Source organism: Leptopilina heterotoma, unplaced genomic scaffold (assembly GCF_015476425.1).
Source record: "Leptopilina heterotoma isolate Lh14 unplaced genomic scaffold, ASM1547642v1 Lhet_174, whole genome shotgun sequence".
Taxonomy (NCBI): Eukaryota; Metazoa; Arthropoda; class Insecta; order Hymenoptera; family Figitidae; genus Leptopilina; species Leptopilina heterotoma.
In genome coordinates, this window is record NW_025110890.1 from 746,191 (window position 1) to 767,073 (window position 20,883).

General features: G+C 22.8%; 1 protein-coding gene across 1 annotated transcript; it reads right to left on the reverse strand.

The window, feature by feature from the left end:
* LOC122499733 lies at nucleotides 1–10,404 on the reverse strand. Its single transcript, XM_043608212.1, has 5 exons — nucleotides 10,074–10,404; nucleotides 3,836–3,983; nucleotides 2,140–2,301; nucleotides 719–828; nucleotides 1–321 (listed from the first exon to the last, which is right to left on the reverse strand). The coding sequence occupies exons 1-5, from the start codon at nucleotides 10,225–10,227 to the stop codon at nucleotides 155–157; spliced, it is 741 nt and encodes a 246-aa protein (XP_043464147.1). The 5' UTR covers nucleotides 10,228–10,404; the 3' UTR covers nucleotides 1–154.
* Between the last annotated feature and the right edge of the window lie 10,479 nt (nucleotides 10,405–20,883).

The following is a 20,883-nucleotide window of genomic DNA, read 5'->3' on the forward strand; positions in this document are numbered from 1 at the left end:
TAAAAACGATACGACATGGTTTATTATAAATAATTTTCATTTTATACAAATAATTTTTTTTACGCTCATTATAATAAATAATGGTAACTTTTATTGTATTCAGAAAAATAGGGTTCAATGGAAAAAAGTTTACTTTCTTTTTCTTTTAATTTAATTAATAAATCATAAATAAATTTTGAACTAAACGCCAGGGCGATGATGTGCAAACGGCTTTTTTCGTTGGACACGGATAATTTGATAAACATTCGGCAAAATCACGATCACATTCGCATAATCGTTGAGCGCACGATCCTGAACCTCCCCATTTTCCGTGCTCCACGGCTAAAAAAAAAATGCAAAATTAAATCTTTTCTAATTATAAATAAAATTAAAAACTAAATTAAAATTTTTAAAATTAAAAACTAAATTAAAATTTTTAAAATTAAAAACTAAATTAAAATTAAAAACTAAATTAAAATTTTTAAAATTAATTTACTAAATTAAAATTTTAAAAATTGAAAACTAAATTAAAATTTTTAAATTAAAATGAGAATTAAATTAAAATGTTTAAAATGAAAATAAAAATTAAATTAAATTAAAAATTTTAACATTAAAATGAAAATTAAAAATAATTTTTTTCACTTCGTAAAAAAATTTGTAACAAAGTTATTTCTTTAAAACTTATTTGAGATTATAAAGTTTTGTAATTGAGTGTGAATAAAAAATATTCTAAACGAACCACAAATTGGTTTTCGACCTCGGAAGCACTTCCAATAGTAAGGCACTAAATATTGCAAGAACATTGGACAGTCAGTAGCGTCGTAGCATCGATCGTGCATCATACAACATCTGTAATTAGTCGTCAAGTAAAAATTCGTACTTATTTTAAATTCTCTTTAATTTGACTTTTCAAAATAAAACCAACTTTTTCTCGAATAAATTATAATTAAATAATTTATTATTAATGCTGAATTTATTATTATTATTATTATTATTATTATTATTATTATTATTGTTAATTATTTAAGTAATTGGAATAAATAATTAATTTATTATTATAATTAATTAATATTAATTTAATTACTGTAATTAATTAATGAATATTAATTTAATAATTATAGGGTAGGGTGGGGCATTACTATTCTTGTTTGGATTTTTGAGTCTATAAAATGTATATAAAAAAAAATAAAAAAATGAGTAGAACCGTTTGAAAGCTTGACTTCTTAGCTACAATTTTGCCATGTATCATTTTGCTGTAACTCGATTCTGTTCCGAACTGCAGCGATTTTACGAAAAAAAAATTTTTTTGATGTCGAAAAAAACGAGGGGCGTAACTATTCTTGCAGCTATTAATGATAAAATACTAAAAAAATATAAAAATTAATTTGTTAATTGGAGGATTTTTTCTGGTTTTTTCTTCCAATTTCTTACCATTCTAACCTAGAAACAAGCACACAAAAAAAAATACACTTTTTTGTAGTTTTCGCTGTCATCAGTGGAAGAATAGTTACGCCCCATCCGCACATTTTTTGAAAAAACACTTGTAAAACTTTTGAACAATAGAATATCAAAAATCCATTATGATATTCTTGTTCAGCACTAAATTTGACTTTAGAAATAATTTTTCCGATAATTTTTCCGACCGTTTATCACTATTTACAATGTCAGACTAAATGAGTGAAAACAAGTAAGCGAGTATATCAAAATCACATTTGGGTACCTAACTCCAATGATAGATGGCGCCAGAAGCTCAAATGTGGCGTACAATGTTCATTTCACATGACAAGTATACAGTGTAAAAAAAACTTTAATCGGATGAATAGTTTTCTCTCCAGAACTAAAGAATAGTTTCGCCCCGCGAATAGTAATGCCCCACCCTACCCTATTTAATTAATATTATTTTATTTATTATAATTAATTATTATTAATTTATTTATTATACCTAATAATTAATTATTATTAATTATTTGTATTACAAATCAAATTAGTAAAAAAGACTATTAATATTAAATGTTCAAGATATTAAAACTAATTAATATATTTAATACAAAATAATTGATTTAAATAATGAAATTAAATAAAAAAAAATTTTTTTTCTCTTTCATTTTTGTTGCTACTTTTTGATTTGTTTTAAATGCATAATAAAAAATTTATGCTTACCGATCGATGCCATCGGTAATGAATCCAGAGCCTAGAAATCCACAATAACAACCATATCCTTTGTAGGCTAAAGGATTACATCCATTGGCACATACGATCATATTATACAAATGAATGACCCCTCTTTTATATCGTCTTTGCTCTTTATTTGGAGAATTTGACCTATACATGTGGAAAAAAAAATTTTAGTACCTATATTTCTCATTGTTTTTTCTCTAAAATAAAAACTGTCCTTACAGAAAACTAAGAAAAAAGTGAAATTTGGCTAAATAAGCCAAATGTATTGATTTAATTTAAAAAAATTTAACTGAATTGGCCAAATTTTTTTTGTTATATTAACAAAATTTTTTTGAAATTGCAACTATAATTTTTTGTAAAATAAACAAAAATTTGACTATTAAGCCGAATTTTTTGAGTCAGTTAGCTAAAATTTAGCTGAATTGACTAAAATTTTGTTGAAATTAACTAAATTTTTGGTAAAATAAAGAAAAATTTGACTATTAAGCCGAATTTGAAGGTTCTTTATAAAAAATTTGGTTAAATTTACTTAATTTTGGTTTAATTGAATAAAATTTGGTAAAATATAATAAATTTTTTTTCTTCTTGGCTAAACTTTGGTTAATTGAACTAATTACTTTCTAACTAGATTAACAGTTAGAGACTAAATTTGTTATTTAAATGAACTGATTTTTATGTTAACTTGAATCAAATTTTGATTAAATTAACTTAATTTTTTTGTTAAATAAACCAAAATTTGGCAAAATGAACTTTTTTTTTGTTTAATTAGCCAAACATTTGGTGAAATAGACTATATTCTTTGTAAAATTAAACACATTTTTGTTTGTATGTAGTTGACTCAATTTTTTGATAAAATAATCCAAAATTTGACTATTAAGCCAAATTTGAATATTCTTAATAAAAAATTCGGCTTAATGGGCATAATTTTGGTTTAATTAAATAAAATTCGGTGAAAATTGAATACAATTTTTGTTAAATGACCAAAAATTTTGTTGAATTAATTTGATATTATGAATAAATATTTGACGAAATATAATATATTTTTTACTTTTTAGCTAAACTTTGGTTAAATTAACTAATCTTTTTCTAATTAGATTAAAATAGTAGTAGTTGGCAAAATTTTTGGTAAAATAAGCAAAAATTTGGCTAAATAGACTAAAATTTTTGTTCGCATTTAGCCAAAATTTAGCTGCATTTACTTTCTTTGTTAAAATAAACACATTTTTGTTTGCAATTGATTAAAATTTTGGTATAATAAACCAAAATTTGGTTAAAAAAACTTTATTTTTTGTTTAATTAGCCTAAAATTTTGTAAAATAGACTAAATTCTTTGTTAAATTTAACATACTTTTCTTTGTAGTTGACTAAATTTTTGGTAAAATAAACAAAAATTAGGCTAAATAAACCGAATTTTTGATTCCTTTAGCCAAAATTCAGCTCCATTGACTAAATTAATTTGAAATTGACCGAAATTTTTTACATGCTAAATGTGCCATTTATTTAGCCAAAATTTTTGTCTAAATTTTACCATATTATGCAAAGTTTCGTTACTGAATTATAATTTTCATAAATGATTTTATTTTCTTCATATAAATTTATGTATATATACATGTATAAATATTTTAGGGAAATTAGTATTAAAAAAAATAGAGCATGACGACGACGAAATGGAACTTACGAAACTTTTATAGAGTTTGTATCTAAAAGGGAATCTGAAAGTCTAGTTTTCCTCTTATTTATTAATAATCCACTGAATCCTAAATAGAGATCCTCTTTTGCCCATGTTTCATTTTTATTTACTCCCTGCTCATAATCGCCACCTGTAACTATAGAAAATAAAAAACTATTAATAATATTGCAAAAAAAAAAAAAATATATTAACATAAAATGAAAAAAAAAATTATTTTATTCCGAGTTTAGAAAAATATGATTTTCTATTTACTCGTATGAAAATAAGTTTTAGAAAAATGTAAATTTGATTTAAAAATAGGGTCAATTGGGGTAAATGTAAACGGAATATCTATTTTCACCAAAAACATTAGTTTTTTTTTGTTAAAAGGTAAAACGGTCGGATTTCTTTTGCATGAACTTGTTACTAGAGTTCCCTAGAAAAATTTTATGAGGTACAGAAAAATATTGATGCACCTGAATCGCCTAAAACTGACTGTTTACATATACCCCGAGATTTTGAAATTTTGGTAAAAAGAAGTTTTTTTTTATTTTGCTAAATAAGAATCTAAAATCGAATTTTTAAATTTCAAAATGGTGGATCCAATATGGCGGATGAACCTAAAAATATTTTTAAAAATTGATCAAATTTTCAAAAAAAAAATTTTTTTTTTTATTAAATTTTTTTTTTTAAAGAAGGACCTAATTTTCTTTTCTATGTAATTTTACATTGACAAATTAATTAAATTGTGAAATAGAAGCAAATTTATTCAATTCTTTTCTTTTAAAATGCAGTTCAAGTTCTGTTTACATTTACCCCGAGTTTTCGAATTCTCGAGGTAAATGTAAACACTTAATTATTTATTAACTAAATTGACGAAAATCAAAAATCAAAGTCAATTTTTGTTAGGGCATTAATAAGGAAGAATTACATATTTTTGTTTGATTTTTTAATTTATTTTTATGCAAATGCGAGACAAAATACTGAAACAGTAAAACTTTGATTTTCAATCTTTTTTGCATTAAAAGATAACTTACACTATGGCATTGCCAATATTGTCAAAATAAAATATTGGCAATACTCAGAACATCTTGTAGGTGAGCTGAGGTAAAAATATTGACGTCGTACTTATTTTTAAATTTGTAAATTTAGCTGAAACATCTACTGTTTACATTTACCCCTTGTTTACATTTACCCCAAATGACCATAAAGATTGTAATTATAATTGTATTCTTTAATTTTATTTTTAAATTTTTAATTTTAAATTTAAAAATTTTAAATTTTATTTTAATTTAAAATTTTTAATTTTTAATTTTAAAATTAAAAATTTTATTTTTAATTTAAAAAGTTTATGGAAACTGTAAAGTGTTTTGTGAATAGAGAAGCAAAAAAAAGTTTTCTGATGGAAAGATTTAATTCTCTTTCTAAAAACTTGGCGAGCTACTGATAAATCATCTCTCCTCTCTACATTTATGGTCGACATATAACTTTTTAAATATTGTCTTTGTTCAGGAGGAGAACTTTGCCTTAAGAGTGCTAATTCGCATAGCACTTTCTTTTCTCCTTGGGAGAAATTCTTTTTTTAACAAATAAAAAAGCAATAATAAAATAGAACAATAATAAATCTTATTAATTGTAGGTGAAAAAAAATTTTGGATCAGAATTTTCTAAATGTTTTATTATTTTGCAAATGTTCTTTAATAGAGGTAGGTATTAATTTCTTATGTTTTTACCTTTTTTTTTTAATTTTTCAAAGTTGTAAATTTTTAAAAATCAAAATTGAAAATTTTTTTGAAAATTTTTAAAAACTCAATTTTTATTAGAAAATTCTACGAGAATTCAATTATTTAAATACAAAAACAAATAATTTATTCAATAATTGAATGTTTATTTTTTATTAAAATTTAATTATTGACAAGAATTTTTCAAAAAAGGTTTGAAAATAATTTAATTTCTGCAAAGTATTTTATAACTTTTCAAAAAAATTTGATTTCTTGTGATAAAATTTGATATTTATGAAAATAATTGAATTTCGGAAAAGAATTTTATTAAAATTCCTTAAAATAATTGATTTTATGGGGAGAATTTCGTTGTTTAACAATTGATTATAATAATTGAATTCTTTTGCAGAATTTACTTAAAAATTTTTGAAAATAATTGATTTTCTGAGACGAATTAAAAGTTATTTATGAAAATAATTGAATTATTGTAACGAATTTTATTATTTTATTGAATAAATGAATTTTTCTTAAATTTGATCAAAAATTCAATTCTTGTTTATATATAATAAAATATATATAATAATTTTAATGAAAATAGTAAATATTAAAAATCATTGAATTTAAATAAAACTTTTTTGAAAATAATTGAAATTTTGCAAAGAATTTTATTTAGATTTTTGAAAAAAATAATTATTGAATTTTTGGCGAAAAATTTTGATATTTATAAAGATAATTGATTTCTTGATGAGATATTGGTTAAAATTTGTAAAAGTAATTGAATTTCTTCGAAGAATTTTATTACTTTTGAAAATAATTAAATTCTTGTGAGATGAATATTGTTATTTATGAAAATAATTGAATTTTGCAAAGAATTTTTTTTTACATTCCTAAAAATAATTAAATCTTTGTAAAGAATTTTTTTTTTATCAAGATAATTGCATTAAAACTTTTGAAATAAATAAATAATATTAAAAAATTCATTTTGGTAAGAAATAGAAAAAATTTTGAAGGTTTGTATTAGAATTCGTGGTGGTTTCATAGTTTATGGGCTAACAAAAAGACACAAAATTTAAAGACTTAAAACCTAGGATTTAAGACGTAAAACTTAATATTTAGAACCTAAGATTGAAGTCATAAAATTTAAGATTTAGAACCTAGGATTTAAGACGTAAAACTAAAGATTTAGAACCTAAGAATCAAGTCGAAAATTTTAAAACTCAAAACTTAGGATTTAAAACGTAAAACTTAATATTTAGAACCTAAGATTGAAGTCATAAATTTTAAGATTTAGAACCCAGGATTTAAGACGTAAAACTTAAGATTTAGAACCTAAGACTTCAGTCATAAATTTTAAGATTTAGAACCTAGGATGTAAGACGTAAAACTTAAGATTTAGAACCTAAGATTCGAGTAAAAAATTTTAAAACTATAACCTAGGATTTAAGACGTAAAACCTAAGATTTAGATCCTAAGATTCAAGTCGAAAATTTTAAAACTCAAAACTTAGGATTTAAAACGTAAAACTTAATATTTAGAACCTAAGATTAAAGTAAAACATTTTAAGATTTAAAACCTAGGATTTAAGACGTAAAATTTAAGATTTAGAACCTAAGATGAAGTCATTAATTTTATGATTTGGAACCTAGGATTTAAGACGTGAAACTTAAGATATGGAACCTAGAATTTAAAACGTAAAACTTAAGATTTAGAACCTAAGACTTTCAAGACAAATATTAAGATTTAGAACCTAGGATTTAAGACGTAAAACTTAAGATTTAGAATCTAAGATTTTCAAGACAAATTTTAAGATTGAGAACCTAAGATTTTCAATACAAATTTTAAGATTTAGAACCTAAGATTGAAGTCATAAATTTTAAGATTTAGAACCTAGGATTTAAGACGTAAAACTTAAGATTTAAAATCTAAGATTTTCATGACAAATTTAGAACCTAGGATTTAAGGCGTAAAACTTAAGATTTAGAACCTAGGATTTAAGACTTAAGATTTAGAACCTAAGATTTTCAAGACAAATTTTAATATTTCGAATCTAGGATTTAAGACGTAAAACTTAAGATTTAAGAAGTAAGACTTAAGACGAAAAACCTAAGATTAGAGCCTTATCGAATAAATTAAATAAAAAATGTTTGTTATTGTCTATTTTATTTTCTATATATAGATATATTTTTTTTGAGAGATACAAATAGCATTTTATGGATAATTTAATGTGACAAAATTAGAGTACAATGCATGGACACCGTAATTCGTAAATCTTGTAAGCATGTAGGTCTCTGGGTTACTTATATCCTACGGATCGTTCTGCTACATGATAAAATAAGTCGCGTTAAGATGCGATTACTGCAGTGTGTGAACTATGTTAATTAAATACATAGTTACCACTTCTTTCAATAATTAACGTCTCATTTTCACTAAATTTAAGAGTTCAAAGCCACTTTTTATCTTTCACATTCATTAACATAATATCAAAATACAATAAATCGAGATACTATTTTTTTAATCGAAAATAAATTAATTTTTCTCACTTTTAAACTTACAAACTTTAATTAAATTTTAATTATTTTTTTTTATTGTTAACACTTAAAGGAAAATCAATCAAAGTTTGGCTAAATAGACATAATTTCTGGTTTAGTTAGAAATTTAACGGAAGTTTGACTAAATTTCCTATAGGATAGATTTTTAATATTATGAAACAAAATTCGGCTAAATATCAATAAAGATGAAAAAGTGTATTTGAATTGACTAATAATTTTCGATTCGATTAGACAAAATTTTGCAAAATTGATCGAAAATATATTTTTAAATGAACCAAATTTTGGCTTAATTTATTAAATTTTTGCTGCATTAGTTCAAATTTGGTTGAGTCGACTTTATGACAATTGGATCAGAATTTGGCAAAATTTATTAAAATTGTTTTTTTTACCTAAAATTTTGCTAAATTACTAAAAATCATGGTTTAATTAAACAAAATTTGGCTCAATTTAGTAAATTTTTATATACAAAGAGTTAAAATTTGGCTGAAATGACTAAACTTTTTGACAAATAGATCAAAATTTGTCTAAAATTATAACAAATTTTCTCTATTTAAAGCAAAAATTTGGCTGAATTAATGAAAAGTTTTATTACTAATTTAATCAAAATTTGGCTAAATTTACTAAATTTTTGTTCAATTGCTTCAAATATGGCTGAATTGGCTAAACATTACGACAAATGGACTAGAATCAAGCTAAATTGATTAATATAATGGGTTATTCAGCCAAAATTTGGCTAAATTTAGACTTAAGGCTGGTATTTTTCTTCAATTAGTTTTAAAATTTGACTGAACGGGCTAAATATTTTAACAAGTTGTCTGACTATATAGCTTAATTAACCAAAATTAGATTGAATTTACCAAATATTTGGCTGAGTTTTTAAATATTTTTTAAAAAATGTTGAAATTATTACTTTAATTCACGAAATCAGTGAAAATTTGGCTTATTTGGCTAAATTTTTTGTTAAATGCCCCTAAATTTAGACAAACTTTTTATAAATTTTTCTTTAATTTTCAAAACTTAGCATAGCCTTTAGTCAAATTTTTGCTAAATTTTGATTAACCAACATTTGGTTGAAATTATTAAAATTTTTGGTAAATTTGCCAAAATTTGCGGCTAAACTGTTTTAAAATCATTGTTTAATTTTAAAAAAGTTTAGTATTAATTAGCCAAAATTAGCAAAAATAAATTTTTTCTAAATTTTTGACATTTACAAGAAATTACAAAAATTTTTATTAAATTTTCCAAAAATAAATAAATATTGGCTAAATATTGTTAAATATCATTTTTGAATATTTTTAAAAATTTTGCCTTTGTTTACTGAAATTTTGGTTTAATTACCAAAAATTCGATTGAATTGACTAAATTTTTAGTTAATATTACAAAAGTTTTTTCAGAATTTCTTTAAAATTAAATTATTGTTTACTTATTATCTCTGTTATTTACTGTTCCTATGTAAAGATAAACAATTTAAAAATAAAAAATCATGAAAACTATTATCTCAATATATTTTTTTAATTCATTATTTATTTATTATTTGTATACTTAATTTTTAATGTAAAAAATACTGAAATTATTGATAATAAATTTTTTAATTATTTAAATTTACTAAAAGAAAATTAAAACATTTGTATAATATAATAATAAATATATTTTAGTAAATATAGGTAGTAATAAATATAATTTATGGTAATAAAAAAATAAAAAATTGTAATAAATAAAACTAATAATTAAATTTGAAAAATTGACAAAATTTGTTATTAATAAATTTTGTCAATTTTTAATTATTTGTTACTTTTTTTAATTATTATTATTAATTTTCCCGGGATTTTTCATTAAATGAAAAATCCCGGGAAAATTAAAAAGAATGATTAAAAAAGTAATAATTAAATAATAATAAATTAAATTAAATAATAAATTTTATTGATATAATTATATACTATGACTATTATAATTATAATTTTTTTTTAAATTTCCTACCTCTTATAACGTTGAGAAAAATGACGACAGAAAAAATAATTGAAATGAAATTTTGCTTGAATCCAATTATTGATGATGATGATGATGATTTTCGTACAAAACGCACCTGTTCGCAATCAAAATTGATTGCAACAGTTTTCTGCGTTTGACACATTGAACACAATCACAGCACATCCCTCATCGATGTCATCGAATTTTCACATTCAACAACAATAACAATAATAATAATTTCAAATCTTCTTCAAGTCCATTAATTTCTTTCTTTATCACTTCACAACTCATTCTTAAAGATAATTTTTATTTTTACGATTTCTCTTCTTTGTAATTTGGAAAAATTATTTTCCTTCTTCGTAAATATTGGAGGAAAAAAGTTTTTTATTTTTTTATTTTCAATCAACAATTAATGAAGAAAGAATGAAAGAAAAGAAGAAATGGAAAATGTTTATTTTATTTTCATTTTTTTGGTTGTAAATGAAAGAGATTGGAAGAATATAATCCTATCGTGGAAAATGCTGACGATGAACTGACCGTGTATACCAATTTTATGAAATGTTTTTTCAAAGAATTATTCCTTCTTCTTGTTTCTTCTCCTACCATGGGAGAAATGTATCCATGAAGCTCACTTCTCTTCGCACTTTTGGCATAACCCTGACATCTCTCCTGAATATTCACTAATACATTGACAGTGGAGTGCAGAAAGATATAAACGCAAGGGGGGTTATTGTGTTACACTTTCACTGCGAGCTGCGCCTTTATGGATATAATAGTAGTATTGACACAACCCTTCTCTTCTTTAAAACTCGTTACACTTCTTATTCCCACTTAAAGGTGCCAATTTTTCCTTTTTTTTCCATTTATTTTCATTCATAAATTCTTTTCTGTTATTATTTTAATTAACTTATTTATTTACGATTATTTAATAATTTACCATATTTGTTTATTTTATTTGTTTTTTATTTCTATTATTTATTTTAAATATTGCTTTTCATTTGCCTACTTTATTTTATATCTTTTATTATTTGCCTACCATATTTTTTTATTTTATTCAATTCTAATTCCAATTTAGTGGAATTATTTAAAGGAGGGAGTATGAGAAAGGGTGGGGAGAATCAGTGTCGTTTCGTTTTTGTTTATTTTATTTTAATTATTTCTTTCTATTTTCTATTTTCCTATTTTATTTTTTTTTATTGATTTATTACCATATTTTTTACATATTTTATTCAATTTTAATTCCGATTTAGTGGAATTTTTTATAGGAGAGAGTAGAAGAAAAAGTGGAGAGAATCAGTGTCATTTCGTTTTTGTTTATTTTATTTTAATTATCGGTTTCATTTCATTTATTTTATTTTAAATATATTTCTTTTTATTTTTTATTCATTTATTTACCATATTATATATGGTCCCATCTATATAATTATATATTAAAATAAATGAAAAAAAATATTCCTTCTATTTTAATTCTCTTAATTTAATTCTTTCATTTTCTATTTGTCTAATTTATTATCTTTATTTCAATTTATTTATTAACTTATTTTTTGTTTTAATCAATTTGAATTCCGATTAAGTGGAATTATTCAAAAGAGGGGGTATATATGACAGAGTGGGGAGGATCAGTTTTATTTTATTTTTATTTAATTTTAAATATTTTTTTTATTTGTTATTTATTTTCACTTTATTTTTATTTTATTTATTTTTATTTTCTATTAATTCATTTAATTTAAATTCTAATTTCATTCACTTATTTATTTATTTTTATTTTATTTACTTTTGTGTTATTCACTACTTACATTTATTTATCTTTTCTTTTTTCAATACCAATTTAGTAAGAAAATCGGTGATTGTAATGATGAGTTTTGCTCTATTTTTATTTATTTATTTACTTTTTACTTTCATTTATTTATTCGCTTTTTTAATTCTGAAATAGAGAAATTTTAATAAAAGAGTAGAAGATTATTTTTTTCTTTATTTATTTTCATTTGTTTGTTTTTTATTTGTTTTGTTTAAATTTATTTTAAATTATTGATTTAATTTATTTTGTTTATTTTTTTTCATTTGTTATGTTTATTTTTACATTATTTGTTTTGTATGTATTTTTTATTTACTAATATCTGTTTATTTATTTATTTTGTTTATGTTTTGTTGTTTATTTTTTAATTTTTTAATTATCTTTTCTTTATCAGTTTTGCTTATATTTTTTATTTATTTTTGTTTGTTTAGGGGAGAGTAGGGCAAACCGGACCCCATAATGGTTTTTTGACTCTTGTGACTAAACGAATTAACCGATTTCATTTTTCGATGGCTTGTTTGAAAGATCATTTAATTGCGCAACTTTCTCCCAGAGACACCTATACTTTATCTTTTATTGTTTAGTTGCTGTATTAACTTTAAAAAATTTTGCAAACGGTCCGGTTTGCCCCACCCCCTGGGGTAAACCGGACCGTTTGGTTTTTTATTTATAATATTGCATTTACATAATCTACAATAATAAAAAGCATAAAGAATCATGTAAACAATGGTTGTAGTAATGAAAATAATAATACGGAATTGAATTTTAATTAAACAAATATTTTTTTTAATAAAAAAATAAAAATGTTTGTCATTATCAGAGAAACAATATTAAAGGGTCCAATTCTCATTGGAAGACAATTATTTTTCATTGCAAGTAAATATTTTAATGAAAGAAACATTTTATTTAAAAATAATTTTTATGAAACTTTAATTGAATGGAAATATCCTATGGCCGGTTTGCCCCACCGAGAACGGTCCGCTTTACCCCACAGGCCCATTTTGAGAATAAATGTTTGTCAAAAAGAAACGCTTTGCAAATTCATCAAAGTTTTTGGTGATAAATATTCCTGAGGTGTGTACCTTCAAAACCTAAGACCTAATATTTGGAAACATTACACAATTTCCTCAGAATTTCCTTAAGAAAAAATTAGTAAAAGTGTAGAAAAAAACTTTAAAAAAAAAACTTTTGCTCCCTTCGTCGCACAAACGCAAGCTAAAACTGTCAAATTGAAAAAAATATAAGCTATACTAAACATGGTTGTTTTAAATTTGTAAACAACACTTTTTCCAATTTCGCCATTTCGGAAATGTTGAGAGGGGTCCGGTTTACCCACCGGTCCGGTTTGCCCCACTCTCCCCTACTTATTTTTCAATTGTTTTGTTGTTATTTTATATTTATTTTTATCTCGTTTTTATTCGTTTCTTTTATTTTCCTTGTTTTTTATTTATCTTTGTTTACTTTTTATCATTTAATTTATTTTCATTTTTTATTTACTTTTATTTGTTTATTTATTTACATTTTTTTATTTGTTTTATATTTGTTTAATTTTTTAATTTTCTTTTTTTTTTATTTGTTATGTTTTTTTTAAATATATTTTTCAATTGTTTTGTATGTAATTTTTTAATTATTTTTTTTTTGTTTATTTATTTTGTTTGTTGTTTATTTTTATTTTTTTATTGTTTGTTTTGTTTGTATTTTTTATTTACATTTATTTACTTTTATTTGTTTTGTTTGTTATATGTTTATTTTTTTATTGTTTGTTTTGTTTGTATTTTTTATTTGTTTATTTATTTTTATTTGTGTCTTTATTTATCTTTATTGGTTTTTTTATTTAGTTTCTTTTTTAATTACATTTGTTTATTGATTTTATTTTCTTAATAATTTGCTTTGTTTGTTATGTTTATTTTTTTATTGTTTGTTTTGTTTCGGTTTTTTATTTACTTTTATATTTGTTTATTTATATTATTTTGTTTGTAATTTCTATTTATTTTCATTGGTTTATTTATTTTCTCTTATTTTTTTTTACTTTCATTTTTTTATTTATTTCGTTTTTTTATAATTTATTTTTTTATTTGTTTTATTCTTATTTTTTATTTACATTTATATGTTTATTTTTTATTTTATTTACATTTATTTGTTTATTTTTTATTTTATTTACATTTATTCGTTTATTTTTTATTTTATTCACATTTTTTTTTAAATTTAGTTTTGTTTATTTTGCATTTTTTAATTTCCTTTTATTTATTTTTATTTCTTTATTTAGTTTAATATTTTTTCTTTTATCACATTTTTTTCATTTGTTGTTATTTTATTTTTCTTTAATTCTAATGTAGTGGAACTATATAAATAATAAGAGGGGGGGGGGGGGGAAGAAAAAAATGATAGGGGTAGTCAATCTATACTTTTTATTTCATTATTTTTTTTCCTGAATTCCGCTTTAGTGGAATTAGATAAAGAAGAGGGGAGGGGGTGAATAATTCTTGTGGGGGGAATCAATCCGGTCACTATATCGTAATTCATTCAAGAATTTTGACCTGATTTTATTTTCTTTGCATACACATAAAACTTATAGAATGTGAGACACTTTCTATGTACTAAGTCACTTGAGGAGAGATAATAATATTTAAAAGAAGAAAAAAAAAATAGGTGCATGAGACTTGCATATTACAAAACCTGCAATTCTTTTTTTTCCCTCTAGTTACCACGAAGTAATATTGACCGCTGTTATGTCTTGTCTTTATACACTTCCTTGAGATATTTATAGTGTACACAATGTGTAAACTTTTGAACGATAATAATCTTTACTCATTTTTTTTACTATCTTTATATTCGTTGGCACTCAAGAGACCCGGGAAGATTTTCTGTTTCTTTTTAAATTTTCAAGAGATCTACTTTTCTCATTATCTTCATTTGTTTTTCAGTGTTCATTTATTTTTTAATGTTTCCTTTTACAATAAAAGAAAACTATTTTTTTTATGTAATTTTTGAAAGGGAAAATAAAAGTGATCTTTTATTTCTTTTTGTATCTAGCTTCCGATTATTTTTTTTGTGTATGGATATTGATCAATTTTAAAAAGTTAGAGTTACAAAAAATATTTCTTCCAAACAGTTTTAATTATAAAAAATTTTTTTTTCGCATCTTTTAGAAAATATTTTCTCCATTTTGGATTTGCAAAAAGAAGACAATTTTTTCGTTAGTTCCTTTTTTTAATATATTTACATATACATAAAGAAGTTTTGTAGACAAGGTCGTTCGTCTATCAAGGTCGTTCAGTTTCAAAATGAACTTTGTGCATCTAATTATTAGACGATTACGATTTTTGATACTTTATACATTTAACTGGTTAATTATCAGTTTGTTATTGAAATACAAAAATATTTCTTTTTTCTCATAAATACAGAAATGTTGAGAATTTTGTTTTTGTAATTTCACTGTTCTTTTTCTTTTTTCCTTGCACAACTCACAATGTCCATATTGTAATTTAAATTTTAAATCATGTAAATCTTTTTAAACTTTTATTCTTTGCAATTTTTACATTTTTCTTCAAAAAACAAAGAAAAAAAAGGAAGGAAAAAGAGAAACAAAATATAATCGATTAACAAATCAGTTAATACACGTAGTCATAGAGTCACTGTTTATACAAAAGTAAAATTTAAATTCCAATTCTCATGAATTTACAAATAAATATGTATTTCGACTTTGTAATTCACAACGAATCTTGAGGGATATTCTCGCTTAAAATATTAATGGAAAAATATAAATCTTTTACAACGAAATCAAAAAAGAATGAAAAACAAATTTTTGGTTAGAGAAAAAATTATTTCTAAATATTTCATTTTTCTTTTTTATTTATTTTATTTCTTTTTTATATTCTTTTATTTATTATTTTATTTTTTAATTAATTAATTTATTATTTTATTTATTATATTTATTTTTTTTAATCCTCTTTTTACGCTACTGACTTATCCCCACTCCTGCACTTTTAAATGTAATTCTCATAGTCACCACCAGGCGAACGTTTTTGTCGATAATGGTCAGCTGACCAGGAAGAGGGTTACAAGTATTGTTATAAATGTTTTATTTATAAATTTCTCTCCTTTAATTTTACTTACTACTAATTTCTAATTATTTTTATTGTGTACTAAAAGAATGGCCGCATAAACTGTACGTAACAATAAATTATTTACGAAAAAATTCCAAAAATCTCCAACAGAAACAAGCAATGTGTTTTATAATTTTTTTTTATTTTCTCACGCGTTCCTTTCAACTTAAATTGTTTTATTTAAATACCAAAATTTTTCTCTTTAGTTTGAATTAGAAGTTTATATATTTTCTGAATTTTTAATTTTATTTATTATTTATTTAAAAATTTAATTATTTAATTTTTATTTTTTAATTATTATACTTTATTGTACTAAAAAAATAAAAATGTTCAATGAGCAACATAAAATTGAAAACTGATATTATATCTGAATATTGTAAACGAAATTCTTCTGCTACAAAATGTAATATTTTATAGAGCAGAATAAATTAAATTAATTACTAAAATAAATGCTTTGTTTAAATATTATTTTTCTTTTTTTTTTCATTTTGTTTTAAATTTAATTTACTCGTTAAAATTTTTATTTTATTCATTTTATTTATTTTATTTATCTTACATTTTATTTATTTACATTTAGGATACATATTATGTTTTTTCTATATTTAATTGCATATTGCCGGGTGTGAAATATAATATATAATAAAATAATTAAATTTTAGTATTTTTATAAAATTAATTAATTTTTTAATTAAATATTTAAAAAAAAATATTAATGTTTCTTAAACTAATAAATTGAGAGGTAAGGAAGGGGGCGTATTTTAATCACACCTTTGAAGTTAATATTCGACGATAGAAATTTATATAGAAACATATATGTACAAGTAGCAGTGGAAAATTGGTGAAATCGTACATAGAAAATTGGTGAAAGAAAACAAGTGCCCGATAAAAGAATTTTTTTTTTTGTATGGAAATATGTAATCAGGAGTTTATTACTTCTAACGGAACTGTAAAGCAGTATCTAATATCTATAAGTGTGCAACTACATTCTCTCTTCATTCGACCGATAAAAAGTCTCGAGTATAAAATTGTTTTTTTGTAGAGCTTCATTTTATGCACTTATTGTTGTATAATTATATATATCGTATACAGGGTTTAAGGTTTATTCGATTATTTGTAGGTCATTATTGATATTTCTCGGACATAGGTTCATGGCAATAGTAATTACAACAATTGTCAAGTTTTTATTTTTACTTCTATACGTATATTAACATTAATTATGTAAAATGAACTTTCCCCTTTTTATTCTATATTTTAATTTCAGTGTGGTGTATGTACCTTAAAAGGTATGAATATTTTATTTACAACTTTTCAATTTTTATTTTATTTTAGTTTTTATTTGACGAATTGTAGAATTGCCATTGAGAAATTAATGCGGGAAAAATATCCAATAAGAATTGAGTATTTTTGTCGCTGGTTGTGTATAAAGGGCCTTAAAGTTCATTTTCTAGGGTTGGTAACAAAATGTCCCTAGAGGCAGTAACTGCGTCAGTCAGCGTCAGTTGACATTTTTCGTTGGGATGAAAATGTGGTTAACCTCAAAAGCATACACGAAAGATATTTTACAAGAAATAACATTTTGTAGTCTTATAAGAATTATAGAATTAATTCTTTGTTTACTTAATACTAATTTCGACTTATTTTGATTGTGTACTATATAGTAAATTGCTTGCATAAACTGGACGTAACAAAAAATTATATGCAAAAGATTTCCAAAAACACAAACAATATGTCTATTTTCTAAAGCGATCGTTTCAATAACTCAAATTGTTCTATTTACATTCATAATTTGTTTTTTTTTTATTTTTCATTTTATTTAAAAGTTATAAAAATTTTTTTTATTTTTAATTTAATTTATTTACATTAACTTTATTTATTTACATTATTAATTTAAATAAATAAATAATTTACTATTGAAATTATTTATTCACTTTTTCTCTGGTTTCTATTTTTTCTATTATGTATATTTTTTTTAAAAATAAAAAAATCTAAGTTTAGAAAAAAATAGTATGACAAATTTTCGAGCTTAGAGAAAAAAAGTACAAAATAAGGAAGTACATATGGCCTTTCGACGAGATTTCAAAAGAAGAAATATTATTTCAAGTGTCTAGACAATTGTTTACAAACAATGTGACATTATCAATGGTTTTGTGTTATCATTAAAATATTTCACGTTTTCCCTCAATGAACAAAATTTACATCCCAAGCGGTTAAAAAGAATAAAATTTTCTCGCGTCTCTCACAATGATTGCCTAACCTTCAATGACGATTTCCTCGTCACGATTCTGCGTGTTGGTTTAATTTCTTTTTTCTTCGATTATAGAGTTTTACTTTTATATATAGGAAGTCACACAGTATTCGTGGGAAAAAGTTTTAGTTTTTTATTTCTGTATTCTTTGAAACTTTTCTCTCTTGAAGATTCGCCACGAAACCTAAGTAATTAAACTCTCACCTTTTTGAATTTTCATTCTTTATTGTCCATTGATTTGGAAAATAATTTGTTTCGGAAAAAGGAACAGAAAAAATTTTTTTGTAAAAATTTATTTAAAGGGGGGGTATGAGATAATCACTTTGGACAAAGACGAGATGCGTTTTTCTGTAAAAATCTTCATCGAAGTTCGTAATAGTTTAACACCAGAATGTGAAAGGCGAATTCTTGACCGAATTTTGCAAACGAATCATATTACATAAGTTAGATTAATTTTTTTTTATTTTATTATTATTATTGTTTATCTTTAAACACTGGAATTAAGAATTTTATGTAATCTATTTTTCCCTCAACCCCTCCAACCACAAAAAACAAAATAATTACAAATATTTACAAAAGATTAATTTTAATAATTTAAAAAAAAATGTTTTTTTTCAGAATTTACTTTTATTTTAGGAAAATTTTTTATTATAGATTTCAATTTAAAGATTTGGGAGAATTTTTATAATTTGATTATAAAAACGAACTTTCAAAGATTTATAACATATTTTTGATTTCCAATTAAAAAGAGAGAAAGAAAAATTTACGAAATCAGAAAAATTTCAGATGAATTCATCTCTTGATTAAAAAAAACTCCCCGAGGGGTATTGTGCAAAAAATTTCTCCAACTTTTTTTTTTATGAATATGCAGTAAGAGTTGCTTTTTTTTAAATGTTTAGAATCAATAAAGCGTGGGAGATTCTTTTTTTCACCAATTATATAATCGGCTTAAAATAAACCGGACGACCCGACATTTCGTCTTGATGATTTGTTCTTAAAACCGGTTTTAAGGTAATTGTCCGTTGTATTCATTTATTTGCATCGTATATAATTTCACTATATACTACCATATATAAAATTTTAAATTACCAACAAATTGAATAATACTTTTGTAATCGAAATATCTTTTATAAGAAATTTCCTCGCAAAACATTTTTCATTCCACTTCCAACTCCCGAGTGAATAATTTTTTTCTTTTTTTTTAAATAACTCCTATGAGAATGGAATAATAACAGAAAATTTCAAAATTAGAAGAAATGAACAAAAATTGTAAAAATTAATTTTACTCGATAAAAAATAAAATATTCGCTATTTACTTTTCGTAAAATATTGTTAATTTCATTAAAAATTTTGTACAAAAAAAAATAATTTTTTATACAAAATTATATAGCAATAGGGGGGAGAAAATAAAATATTTAATTTAGTGGAAAATAAACTGAACTGAAAATAAATGCAAACAAAAACATTATTTATTTGAGTAAATAGAGTTACAAGATACTTATCTCTAATGTTCTATAAAAAATAAAAAATTTTGTTTTGTAGAATTAGAAAATAAATTTTTAAAATAAAAAATAAATTTTTAATTTAAAAAAATTGTTTTTAAATTGAAAAAATAATCTTTTAAATTAAGAATTAAGAAATAAAATAATTTTTTTTCCTCCTGGTACATAAATACATGTGAGAAAGAGATATTGTATATAGATTTTTCAAGAGTGCAATATACGAGGTTTACATCTAGAATCATGATTCTTCACTTAGTGCGGTACGATGCGCGTGGTTGCTCAGGTGGGGCAAATACAATCAAAGGCTTACTTCCGAATTCGTTTATATTTCTATATAAAACCGTAAAATAATTTATAAAACCGAAAGTGTTTTCTCTTACTAAATGGACCAGAAAAATTAAATCATCTCATTCTTAAATGCATTTATGTATTTAAATAATCATTCACGCATTTAAAATAAATTTATTCCACTTATAAAGCGGCCTCTTACCTTTATTCTCATTTAATTATTCGTTTTATTTTGTTATTTATTTTTATATATTTATTTTTTTATTTGTAATTATTATTTACTTTCATTTACTTATTATTTAGTTATAATTTATATATTTTATTAAATATTTTTCATATATTGTTTACAACCGTCATCAACAGAGCATAAACCATTTTATATATAATTTTTATATATATAAAATTTTATATATAATTATAAAATGAATAATTAAAAACGAATCTTGCAAATTTTATATGCTGGGAGTGATAAATTTTAATTATATATCATCTACATGTTCGAAGATATATAATACTTGTAGTACCGCGACTTGTCGCTGGATGACGCCACTTTTAGAGATAGATTGAGCTTAAATTACTCCTATCTCCTTGTCTACCTCTATATAGCCCATGCCTTCATTCGTTTCTTGGCATTGGTGACGACCACATCATTATCATGGATATTAAAAAATTAAAAGAACTAAAGAAAAAGAAAATAAGAAAATTAGAATCTGAAATGAACGTCCTGTTTGGAGAAATAGCAGAATTGGACGAAGGAAAAGTGGATCAAAGTGAGCAGCAGATCGAAGAGAACACTGAACACACTGAAGATCAGGGTAAGTTAATATTAACTACACCGTCAACACGTGTTAATTCAAAGGACGCTTCAAATATGGCGGATGAG

Excerpts from the sequence above, each read along its gene's own strand:
- LOC122499733 (XM_043608212.1), bottom strand. The coding sequence starts at position 10,227 with ATGTGTCAAACGCAGAAAACTGTTGCAATCAATTTTGATTGCGAACAG. Across the intron at positions 3,984-10,073 it reads TTTTCTCAACGTTATAAGAG|TTACAGGTGGCGATTATGAG; the intron begins GTAGGAAATTTA and ends TATTTTCTATAG. Across the intron at positions 2,302-3,835 it reads ACAAACTCTATAAAAGTTTC|GTCAAATTCTCCAAATAAAG; the intron begins GTAAGTTCCATT and ends CCACATGTATAG.